Below are 13,367 nucleotides of genomic sequence, written 5' to 3' on the forward strand. Positions count from 1 at the left end.
CCACTTGATGGTGTCCCATTGGTCTCTTAGGCTATCCCAGGTCTTCATCCTGTTTCTTCCTATTCCTCAGTCTTGATCATTTCAATTTACTGATCTTCAAGGTTGCTGATTCTTTCTTCTGCCTGATTAAATAATTCACTGAACACTTCTAGTGAATTTTTCATTTTACTTATACTTTTCAGCTCAATAATTTGGTTCCTTTTAAGAATTTCTGTCTTTTCATTGATATTTGTATTATGTTTGTATATTTTCCCAATTTCCTTTAGTTCTTTGTCCATGCTTTCCTTTAGCTTTTTCAGACTACTTAAGGCAGTTACTTTAAAGTCTTTTTCTAGTTACTCCAATGTCTAGAATTTCTCAGGGAGACTTTCTATTTATTTTGTTAAATGTTGTAAAATTTGTTATTTTGAATAGGTCATACTTTCCTGGTTTTGGGGGTTTTGTTTTTGTTTTGCATGCTTGTGATTTTTTTCTGTTGTTGAAAATTAGATATTTGAATATTATGTGTTAACACTGGAAATTAGATTCTTACCCTTCTCCAGGGTTTGCTGGGGACTCTTTGTTCTATTTGTTTTTTAAAGATTTTATTTATTTATTCATGAGAGATACATAGAGAGAGGCAGAGACACAGGCAGAGAGAAGCAGACTCCCTGTGGAGCCCAATGCAGGACTCGATCCCAGGACCCCGGGATCACGACCTGAGCCGAAGGCAGACGCTCAACCACTGAGCCACCCAGGTGCCCCTCTTTGTTCTATTTTAAGGTTGAAATAGTCTATTTGTTTAGTTACTTTTTCAAACTTGTTTTGCAAAGACTATTCCTTGTCATGTGTAGCCACTGAGATCTCGTTCTTTATCTCCTATTAACTTAATGTTTTGGCAGAGATTTCTTGGAATGCCAGGAGCTTAGAAAAAATAACTGAAAAGGAGGCACCTGGTGGCTCAGTCGGTTAAGCATCTGCCTTTGGCTCAGGTCATGATCCTAGGGTCCTGGGATGGAGTCCTGCATCAGGCTCCCTGCTCAGCAGGGAGTTTGCTTCTCCCTCTCCCTCTGCTGCTCCCCCTGCTTGCACCTTCTCTCTCTCTCAAATAAATAAATAAAATCTTAAAAAAATAAACCTGAAACAAGCAAGCAAAAAATACCTCTTCCCATCTTTGCAGATCAGTTCTGTGTTGTGGCCATTCTTCAACACTAGTCTTGCACTGAGCCTAGGGGTCACTTGTGAGTGAAAACTTAGGGTCTTCTTAACACTTTTCTGAACACGTGTCTTATTTCAGGCATGTATGTGGGCTTCTGATTGCCCCATACATATGAGTTCCTTTGAATGTCTTGATTTCCCAAAGAATCTTCCCAAGCTTTTCCTCCCAGGCCTTAAATGTCTTGACTGTGATACATCTTGACTATATTTTGCCCCAGGTGTTTGCAGGTTATTAGTTCTTCTTACAGTATTTTGAGTCAAAGCCCCACTGCCCTCGAGTCTGAGTTCTGAGTTAGGTCAACGAGAGATGAACACGTCCTGTGAGTCATTGAGGTATCCTCTAGACAGGTTACAACAGATGTAAGCAATATATTTGACCAAAGTCTGCTCTGTTCTCTTCAGAACGAGACACCAGAGGCCCACAGTGGTAACACAGGCTGGCATCGTTTCAAGACTGCCTCTGTGCTGGAGAGGGATGGGACAATGGCAGATTAAAAAAAAAAAAAAAATTCTGTGAATTTTTCCTACAGTTTTCAAGTCACCTTTTAATTCATTCAGCATTTGCTTTGTTACTGCAAACCTTTGATTCTTCTCCAGAGTTGTGACAAACTTGGATCTGAAATTTGTTTTTCGACATTTCTGTGTCGAGGTTCGATGTGCCTACTCCATCAATTTCTTAATATCACTGAAGATGCATTTTAAAGGTCTTATGTTATTCTGAACATTGCACTAGTAAAAAAATATTTGTGAATTGTAAAGTAGGTATATTAAGCCCACGTTATTTCATTATGAATTTTAAAAATACTGATAAAAAATGTAATGTAGTCCCATTTGTCTATTTCTGCTTTTGTTGCCTGTGCTTTTGGTGTCATATCCAAGAAATCATTGCCAAATGCAATGTCACGACGGTTTTCCTCTGTTTTCTTCTAAAGTATTATGTTTACATCTTTAATACATGGAGTTAATTTTTGTATATGGTATAAAGTAAAAAAAATATTTTGCACATGGTTCTTTTCCTGGCAACATTTTTTGAAGAGACTGTCCTTTCCCTATCATGTAGGCTTGGCACCCTCTTGAAGATCACCTGACTACATACATGAGGGTTTATACTCTCCATTCTGTTCCATCGATCTTTATGTCTGTGTTTATGCTAGTACAATGCTGTTTTGATTATTGTAGCTCTGTAATATATTGTCATGACTAGTACACAATTTTTAAAACCTTTTTGAGTTACTTCAATTCTGTTATATACAGCAGAGTTGTATTTTACTTTATAAGCCAATTTGGAGATATTTTCTTTAAAGATGAACCACATTCTTTGGTCAAGTCTGATGTTTGGTTCCAGTTTTCATTTCTTATATTTACTGTGTATTTCATATGTTTACTGTATTTCTTTGTTGTTCCGTTGTAGTTTTTATTTCCTTGGATATATTTTTTTAAGGATTTTATTTATTTATTTATTCATGAGGGACACAGAGAGAGAAAGAGTGGCAGAGACACAGGCAGAGGGAGAAGCAGGCTCCATGCAGGGAGCCTGATGTTGGACTTGATCGCAGGACTCTGTAATCACATCCTGAGCCGAAGGCAGACACTCAACTGCTGAGCCACCCAGATGTCCCTGGAATTATTAGTTTAAATATGAGTTCTGTTCCATGTTCCATTATTATTTTTTTTTCTTCAGGGACTCCCAATTATTCATACACTGGCTCTTCTTTGCATGGCCCCTATGTTGAACTCTTTCTCTGTGACTTTTGCTTATTTTAACGATTTTTACTCTGGCCTTTTATATTTTCTTTCATGCACTTTCAGTTGAACCTATTCCTTCTGAAGGACCTTGTAATCTCCAAGATGACCTTGTCTTTATTCCTCAGATTCTTTCCTGAGTTCATTCAACTCTTATTTTTTCCCTTCTTGCTTTGATTTTTGGTCTATTTCTGTTCTGAGTTTTTAAATTTCTCACTTGAGGTGTTTTCTCATATCTATAAGTTTTCCTTAAAGGTATTCATTCCTTTTGGAATGTGTGTCAGTTTTCTTCTGTCCAATGTTTCATCTTGGGGGGTAATTTTCATCAACTGAAATATTTTCTCATTTTAATTTTACGGTTTTATATGAATGTTAACTGCTGCCTTTTGTTCATTTTGAGCTCCTAAAATTTTTAAATATGTTCAAACTTACAAAAAGCTATCTTTAATTTTCTTCTATAAACTTCATACAGACCAGTTATGTTGTAGAATGTCTGTCAATTTAAGTTGGCCTGATGCTTCCCTATAAATAGATCCAGGTTGTTTTTGTTTTTACAAAAATTCCACAAAACGGGTAGCTTATCTCTCTTCTCCTGCCCCCCGCCTGGTTGCTCGTGTGCTCTAATAAATAAATAACATCTTTAGAAAAACAAAATCCAAAAATGCCACAAAAATGATGCATTGCTCTTAATACTTATGATCCATGATGTTGGTATGCCCTATTACTAGTAATGTTAATCATGCGAGGATAAGGTGATATCTCCTTGGTTCCTTCATTGTCAAGTTACTATCCTCCCCTTTACTAACTAGTATTTTATGGAAAGATACTTTGGGACTATATATTTTCTCTTATAGACTCATTTGCCAGTTTTAGCATCCACAGATGATGACTGCCTAGATCAATTATGACTGCGGTGACTGCCAAATAGTGACTTTCTAATTTTGTCATTCTTCCTATGTTTCATAGTTGGCTATCTATTCTAACAGAGAGCTTTTTCCCTTTTCCCTCATTGATTTACTCATATCAATACAAATTAGTAAACAGAATGTATAATACATACTCCTAAATCTTGAGAGATACCTCTGAAATATTTATGTAGAAAGATCATGGTATCTGTGGCTTACCCTCAAATGTTTCAGCAAAATACTAGCAATAATACACATACACAATCAGGAGTGTCAAGTCAAATGTAACATATGTTAATTATTCAATCTAGGTGAACAGTATATGGGAGGTCATTGTACTGTTTTGCAACTTTTTGGTGGATCTGAATTTTTTCAAAATATAAGGCCTGTATATAGCAGTTTTGAGATAAACTGCCAAAACCATCACAGATATTTAAAAAAAAATTAAAGTCAGCCTATAAATTTATCAGCATTTGAATATATTCAAATTTTATTACCATTGTCTATACACATTTAGCACTAGCATTTGTGCAACAGTCCTCTGAGGCAGAGAGCACACCACACAAATCTTACATACTAACTGTACCATGTTCGACAAGACTGTTTCATGATTAAGTAAACCAAGCCTGAGAAAGCAGCCAACTCACAATGAATGACTCCAGTTTTAGGACAAAAGTGAACTTATCACATAGGGAACATTACAAATAATATTAAAATGTTACAGAGACTTTAAAAGGTTTAGAATTTTTCCCTAAGACTATATATAGACAAGTTCACATAATAGAAACCTGTCCATTACAGCACTCTGAGGTTTTAGCAAAGCATACTTTATAGACATATTTGCCATACAGTGCAATTTTATTGTGTAAGACATGAATAATAGTGCACTTGAATTCAAGAGTCACATTCAAACATATCAAGAATACAATCCAAATACCTGGCTATTGAAGAAATACATACTCTTTTTTTATATATATATATAACTAAATTGTGCAAGTACATTTTTAGTGTAGATGGTAATAGATCTATAAGGATTCTAGGCAACAGAACTCGGTGTATTTGTGTAGAGTAATCCATGTCTCCAAAGATATGTGCACTTTAAAAGTAAAGCAAATGAAAAATGTCTTGGGCAGAAAGAGGCAGTGTTGTACAACTTGTTTTTATTACAAATTACCAATACATTTAATGTGTACACTCACAGATGGTTAAACAGAATGGTTCTAAAAGTCAGTAAGCTCTCATCAGGAATTATTTTTCAGGACAATGTAGTGTCTACAGTGAGCCCCACTATCTTTCGCTAAATTAAGTACAAACTACAGTCCCACAATGGAGTTCAAAAACAGGACTTTCTTATGGAGAATTTAGATAAGAAGTTCAAACTTTCTAAAACCTCATCCTACAGTTTCACAAGGTCTTGTCTGAGCTCTTGGTTAAAAGGAAGAAGATGAAAAAAATAAAAAAATAAAGGAAGAAGATGCTGTAAACATGAGATTATAAAGACTGAGTGATGGTAGAAATAGTTTACTCCAGAAAAAAAAAAAAAATCAGAAAACTGACACTGTAAGAAAATTAGCATTTCATATCATCTGAGAATAAATATTAATAGAGGAATCAGTCTTTAAATATTTTTTGTTAAGATGGTGAATTACATAAAAATACTATTTGGTAATAAACTTAGGGTATCAGCTCTAGAGGGAGAAAAGATCTAACATTAAGGAGTAATAAATAACAAATCTATGTTGTCTTGAGGTATAATAAACCTGAATCAAATGTACTGAATGACTTCATTCTCTGGTAAATTTCAAAGCTGCCAGAACAGGGGATCAACTATTCTAAAATTTGCCCTTTTTTTTGGTTCAGGAAATAACTTTCTAATAAAGAGTGCTCATGATACCCTCTTGTAGTTTTTACTCATTAAATCTGAATATGGGTGAATACCCAAAATTTTGCCTCAGGTTGGGGTCTAATAAAAAGTGAACCCGATGACCTGGTTAAGACTGATAATTAAAACAGCTAATACTGAAACCAGATTAACTATAGGAGTTACATCTCTGAGCAGACCTTTTTTTTTTTTTTTTTTTGTAAATACAGTAAAATGTTTCTTCTATTTTTCACTTCAAGAAACAAAGTACTGGTCAGATATTTTTTAAAATTTAATATAAGTACTGAGTGAATCAAAGACTAAAATATCACTAAATTTCATCCTTTAAAATGAAAAGCAATGACATATCAGCTCTGTAAATCAGGCCTTGGAGTTCAAAGAAATCTTTTAAATTACTCCTACAGGGTTTGAAATGACTGTTGTCTTCCAAAGTTTTCCCAAAAATCACTTTAAAATCTTGCTTCAAAGGCCTGTTTTTTCTTAGAAATAAGTTTTCTTCCCTTTTAGTAAAACCAGAATGAAAAATTCTGACCAAACAATTAATTACTGAAAAGTCTTACCACCCAAAGTTTCAAAATCTTAATATAATCAACCAACTATGTTCTTGTGGTTTCTAAAAAAAAAACCTGTTAATTTAAAATCTAAGGATCCTCGTATTGACGACAGAGGACTGTAGCAATCTTTTGTATTTTTAAAATATTCTTTGTGGGACCTACTTTTGCATTCCCAAAATGTAAACAGCCTTCACTATAAATGAATTCATAAGATGCTTAAAATATATAAATGTGATTATATCTCACTTGAGTATTATTGACTCCTATGGGGCAATTTGGTCACTAATTCTGCTGCCACTCTCTTCGTCAAAGCTTTTAAAGCCACATTTATCAAAGATAATTCCCCAAACTTAATGTTTAACAAGGGTCTTCTCACGAGTATATCCATTGTATGCAGTTTTCTCATCTAAGTGACAGGTAACTTCATATTATTACTAAAATCCCTCTTTAAATTATATTGATACTGTTGACACAGTTCTTGAGTTTGGGAAAACACTAATATTTGCATTATTAGATGTCCCCTTTGAAGATGCACTGATACCAAAGTTTGTTTTTATGACCTATAAACAAAACTGAGGTTTGCACAATCCCTAATTATAAATTAGTACTAAAATACAAACTTGTCCAAATAGCTTAAGATTGCTGTCTCAAAGAAAAAAAAGAAACACTATGCTATTACTGGAGTCTGGCTCATACATAAAACGTTCATCAGGAAGACATGTATAAATTGATGGCATACAATTTCTCCATGACTGAGCCTAATAAAAACTCCCACCTACAAAAGCCCTATAGCCAATCAATGTCATGAATAGGAGTCACTTCTAAAGAATCACTAAAAACAACAAAACAAAACTCTAAGTGGTTTTCCTTATGGGCCCGCTGAGAAGAAAAGGGCTCCTTCATATCTACTCTGGAGACAAAAATGGGAGCAAACAAAAAGATCAGCTGCATGAACAAATGCAGCAAGCAATTTTGAGAGGTGATAAAAAAAAAGCTATGGTATTTCATCTTTTAAAATATTAATATAAACATTTCACACAACACAGAGGTACTGAAAGCCAAGATCTCCTTTGCTTTTCTGTAGCCTTTTTTTGAGGGTAGCCTTTTTTTGAGGGCTTTAATGCCTAGAGATGCATAACTATTGCTAGGAAAATAAGTTGAGAATAAATCTGAGCTCAGAGAAGGCAGGCAAATACACCAAAGCAGAGTTCTGATATGCGTCGTTGTCCAAGCCTTTTGCTACCAGTCAGAGAAAATAGAAAAAAGATGAACCTTGGGCAACTAGACATAGAAAGTATTTGTATTTTCCAAGGCATCTGAATGTGGCCATAGATTATGCTAGACTAGATTTTTTTAAATTATATTTTTAGCTCAATACATATCTCTAAAGTAGGGTTCAGTTTTGGTGTGTTTTACACTGAAATGGTTATATACAGATGGGAGTGGATATGGTATTAGATGTTTACTCTTCAATTATCCTTTTAATGGAAAACTAGAATTGGTAGTATTTATTAAAATGAACAGTGCCACAAAACAGAAATGTATATAGAAAGCACTGAACCACAAACTTTAAGAGTAGCAGGCATAAACTAGCATAGCATAAATACAGTCTTAATATTGAAACATTTCAATCTGTTTCTGCAGTTTAAAACATAGCTGTGTCATTTCATAAACTTTCACCTCCACTTCAAAAAGATTTGTGTAACATATAATGAACAAATCAGCAGAGTCAAGATAAATTTTCAAAAGGCTCAAGCCAACATGAAAGGTTTAAGCTTAGTTATTATTATTAGCAAACTCTTAGAATACTTAAAACACAATAAAACAACACATGTACATACATAAAACAGTGCAGTAAGAACTTAAGACAAGGGCAGTGCATTTCTGGTTTAAGGAAACCGTATTTGTAGCTTAATTGTAACAAATAAACATCTATCCTAAATGATGGTTTAATGGGATATCCAGCATTTGATACACATTTAATATGTACGGTCACAAACCTGAAAAACTAATGCAACAGTAACGATATATCAGTAACAAATTCCTACTTTATTTCTATATTGCACATACTTTTACTGTCTACTGCTAAAATTTACTTTTTAATGCAAATATCAGAGGATTATACCTATAACCCTTGTAAAAATATTTACCTTGAATAAATATTCAGATTTTCCTTTCTTGACAACCAAAATGAGAATGAATTCAGCTTTGTTAATCTAAAGCTATTTTAAAGAGAAGGGCAAAAGTTTTGGAAATGGCATGTTAATCACAAAATTCTTGATTTATCAACCATTTTGGTTTTGAAAAATATTTCTATATTTGGAGTGTTTAAAAGTCTAATCTTTTTTAAAACTAACAAATATTCCCTAACGAGATTAATCATATCCTTGACTGGTCTGGAGCACTGTTTGGAAAGTAGACACAAAAAAATTTTATGATTAAATGGCATATAACACAAATGGCATTAAATAGGTCACCTGTTTCACATAAAATAAAATGACTAGCACCTCCTTTCTGCTCCCAAGGTAAAGAGGCCTAACAGGCCACATGAAACACGAGTAATTACAGTAAGTTTCATTCATAAAGTATTGAGAAATCCACTACATTAGAGGGTTCTCACATCTAAAAGCCTTAGGTTCAAGGCTACTGTGTAAAAGTGAACTGAAGGGCCAAAGGAGAGAGAGGTGGGATTCAGGTCCAGGAAGGTCCTTATTTATACAGATTGTGGGAAGATCTTTCAGGGACTCTCCTGCATCCCATCCTCAGTTTCCAGTTCTGCCAACTGCCTCCTAAGTACATTTACTTTTGCTTGCAATTCCTTGTTATACTCAATGATGTTAACCATTTCTTCATATGCTTCATCCAAATACTTGGAGGATCTATTCCAACGTAGGAAAATACCTATTGAATCCGGGAAAGGAAGATAGAAAGCAAAAAGATACATATAATAGATTAACATTATTTGATGCATTATGCATTATTATTATTTTTTAAATTCACATGTATGTTTTATTATACTCTGAAATAAGCAGGAATTTTGAGGTACTGAAAGTATAATTAAATATACTATATTTTTAAAATATTTTATTTATTTATTCATGAGAGAGACAGAGAGACAAAGGCAGAGACAGAGGCAGAGGGAGAAGCAGGCTCCATGCAGGGAGCCCAACGTGGGACTCGATCCCGGGACTCCAGGATCAGGCCCTGGGCTGAAGTTGGTGCTAAACCGCTGGGCCACCCAGGCTGCCCTTCATAGGTGAATTCTGCCAAACATTTAGAGAAGAGTTAACATCTATTCTTCTCAAACTAGTGCAAAAAATTAAAAAGGAAAGACTGCTTCCACACTCACTCCATGAGACCAGCATTACCCGGACACCAAAACCAAACAAAAATAGCAGAAAGAAAGAAAATTATAGGCCAATAACCCTCATGAACATAGATACAAAAATCCTGAACAAAATATTAGCAAACTGAAATCAACGATACATTAAAAGCATTATATACTATGATCAAGCAGGGTTTATTCTAGGGATGCCAGGATGGTTCAATACCCACAAATGAATCAACACAAAATGCCACATTAACAAAAAAAAGGATAAAATCATGTGATCATCTCAACAGATACATTTTGATAAAATTTGATAAATTTTTTTAAAATTTTTATTTATTTATGATAGTCACACAGAGAGAGAGAGAGGCAGAGACATAGGCAGAGGGAGAAGCAGGCTCCATGCACCAGGAGCCTGACGTGGGATTCGATCCCAGGTCTCCAGGATCGCGCCCCGGGCCAAAGGCAGGCACTAAACTGCTGCGCCACCCAGGGATCCCAAATTTGATAAAATTTGATAAAATTCTTCATTTATGATTAAAAAGTCACAACTGGGTATAGAGCCCATGTATGACAAAATAACTAACATCATACACAACAGTGAAAAGCTGAAAGCTTTTCCTCTCTATCACAAACAAGACAAGGGAAGCCTACTCTTACTAACACTTATTCAACACAATACTGGAGATCCTAGCCAAATTAGACAAGAAAAAGAAATAAAAGGCACACAAGTAGGAAAAGAAGTAAAACTGCCACTATTTGCAGATGACATGATACTACATATAAAAAATCCTGAAGATGCTCAACATCACTATCAGGGTGAAATGCTAATACCACAATGTGATATTAGCTCACACCTGTCAGAATGGTTATTATCAAAAAGACAAGAAATAACAACTGTTGGCAAAGATGCAGAGAAAAGGGAACTCTCATGCACTGTAGGTGGGAATGCAAAATTGTGTAGCCACAATGGAAGACAGTATGGAGGTTCCTCAGAGTATTAAAAATATACAACCATATGATCTAGCATTTCCACTTCTGGGTATTTATCCAAAGAAAATGAATACACAAATTCAAAAAGTTATATGCACTCTTATGTTAACTGTAGCATTATTTATGATAGCCAAGGTATAGGGAAGCCACTTAGGTGTCCATCAACAGATAAATGGATAAAGAAGATGTGGTATATACACAAATATATGGACTTTCCAGACATAAAAAAAGAACAGCTTCCTATTTGTAACAACACAGATGGGCCCAGAGGGTATTATGCCAAGTGAAATTAAGTCAGATGGAGACTGATAAGTACCATATAATTTCACTTATATGTGCAATCTAAAAAATAAAAACAAAATCAACAAAAAGAAAACAGAAATAGGGATGCCTGGGTGGCTCAGCAGTTGAGCGTCTGCCTTTGGCTCAGGGTGTGATCCCGCAGTCCGGGGATTGGGTCCCCCATCAGGCTCCCTGCATGGAACCTGTTTTTCCCTCTGCCTCTGTCTCTGCCTCTTTCTCTGTGTCTCTCATGAATAAATAAATAAAATCTTAAAACAAAAACAAAAACAAATAGATTCATAGATACAGAGAACAATCTGATGGTTGCCAGAGGGGAGGGAGATGGGATGATAGACAAAATAAGGGAAGGGGATTAAAAAGCACAAACTTCCAGTTATAAATAAGACATGGGGATGCAATATATAGCTTAGAGAACATAGTTAATAACAGTGTAACAGCTTTGTATGGTGACAGGCTACAGCTAGACTTATTTATCATGGTGATCACTTTGTAATGTATGAAAATATTGAATCACTATGTTGTACACCTGAAACTAATACATGTCAACTACACTTCAATTAAAGAAAATAATAAGAGCCTAAACTTCAGTGCACTCTCTCCCTGTCTCTTTACTTAAGAGGTGGTCTTCCTTTTTTATTTTTATTTTTTTTAAGATTTTATTTATTTATTCATGACAGACACAGAGAGAGACAGAGAGGCAGAGACATAGGCAGAGGGAGAAGCAGGCTCCATGTAGGGAGGCCGATGTGGGAGTCGATCCTGGGACTCCAGGATCATGCCCTGGGCCAAAGGCAGGCACTTAGTCACTGAGTCACCCAGGCGTCCCAAGAGGTGGTCTTCCAATTCTATAGGCAAGTCCTTCTTTCCCCAATAATAATTATCCTTTTATTATAGATTAAAAGGAAACATTTTCTTGTCTGCATAAATCTACATTAACTATATCATCCAACATAATGGCTTAGAGATATTCAAATAAGGAGGTACAAAAACTTTCCAGACAGCAATACGTCAGTAGCAGTAAGTTCAGAAAGGTTTTATGATTCTTTAAAACACTTTCTATGAACCAAACTAGAGAGTCCTACATGTCCACTGCCACTCTATCAGAAAGGGAAAATAGAGACACAGCTTAAAGACAACTTTGAGTTTTCTACGATATGAGCCTGTATTTAAAATCCTGTTCTTCGATGCAAGAATTACTTAATACTAATGGCTAACTATGATATAAATATAAATAGAGGAGAGTCATTTTAAGGGTCCAAGAGTAGTCAGTCTCCTTATATAGTCCACATACCTACTAAGAGAAGATTTTACCTCACACAAAATTTCTTCCAGTTCTATGTGGGGAACTAAACACATATGGAAACTCTGTTCTTAATGAAATGGTAGGAATTCATTCACATAACAACAAAGATTTCCTCCAAACACTTCATCTCTAAACTCTCAATGAGGTTTGGTAAAAACTGGTTAAATCATCATTCAGGCCATCCAACTCCAAATCTGGCTTTTCTCCCAAGTAGCTGCTAGTCACTCACTTCAGTTATTAAATGTGACAGTCGCTTTTAGGTAAATTGTCCCAGAAATCTTTAACAAAAAGTATGGATATATACTTGACAATAATGAACTGTATACCTAAATATGGTTAAAGTTGGTAATTTGTAATCTCTCACTTAAGAGATCACTTATCCCTCACCTGTGACTGTCTATAATCATCAATAAACTTAGCAAAGAAAATTTTTGAGCAGCCCGAAATTCCCAAAGTACTAAAGCTCAGACTCCGAGAATCTTGAGACTACCTGAGGTTGCTTTCCCACAATTCTAGCTTGGGGACACCTCAACAGGTAAGATTAGAATCATAAACTGAGGAGGAAGGAAGCAGCAAATGGCAGATATGCCAAGAGGAACGAGACATGTGAGCTGACATCCAGAGAAATGACAGAAACAGACTCAGTCTCAGAGAGCAAAGCAATCTGAGGCCCTTTTACATATAAAGGGCAAACAGCTTCCTACACATGAATTACCCTTGTGGGCAAAACATATTAAAAAGTGATATACTAATTGACATTTATGGTATTTCAGTTTAATTACCAAACAGCTAGCATTCCTGTGTGTCAGCTTTGTGCTGTTTAATGCAAAGATGAGTATAGATGTACTTGCTACATTCAAAATGATTAAAAAGAAATGGCATTTTGTAGTCTTTGTTTAATGGATGGCTAATATATGTTAGATAGATTTTGGTTATATTTTTAAAAACAAGCTTTGGTATTTATAGAGTAAATTTCAGGAGTGTGAAAAATTAACGTAGGTTAAATACCTTCTTTAGAATGGATTTGAAAATTAAGCATGGATTATCATTCCACATGAATAATGAGAAATGTGCATTACTGCACTGATGGTATTATGTATGTTTAGAGAACTTTACTAGAATGACTAGTTCATTAATTCTCCAATAGCATTTAACAGAA

The 13,367-nt window shown here is 35.0% G+C and overlaps 1 protein-coding gene across 2 annotated transcripts in view; it reads right to left on the minus strand.

Annotated features, from left to right (window-relative positions):
* Nucleotides 1-4,303: 4,303 nt before the first annotated feature.
* The window catches only part of MTMR9 (myotubularin related protein 9), a 53,030-nt gene continuing 43,966 nt past the window's right edge, over nucleotides 4,304-13,367 (minus strand). For both annotated transcript variants that reach the window (XM_025462917.3, XM_025462918.3), the window contains one exon: nucleotides 4,304-9,182. In XM_025462917.3, coding sequence (XP_025318702.1) covers nucleotides 9,019-9,182 — 164 coding nt within the window. In that variant the 3' untranslated portion in view covers nucleotides 4,304-9,018. The remainder of the gene's footprint in view (nucleotides 9,183-13,367) is intronic.

The sequence above is a fragment of the Canis lupus genome, chromosome 25 (assembly GCF_003254725.2).
Source record: "Canis lupus dingo isolate Sandy chromosome 25, ASM325472v2, whole genome shotgun sequence".
Taxonomy (NCBI): domain Eukaryota; kingdom Metazoa; phylum Chordata; class Mammalia; order Carnivora; family Canidae; genus Canis; species Canis lupus.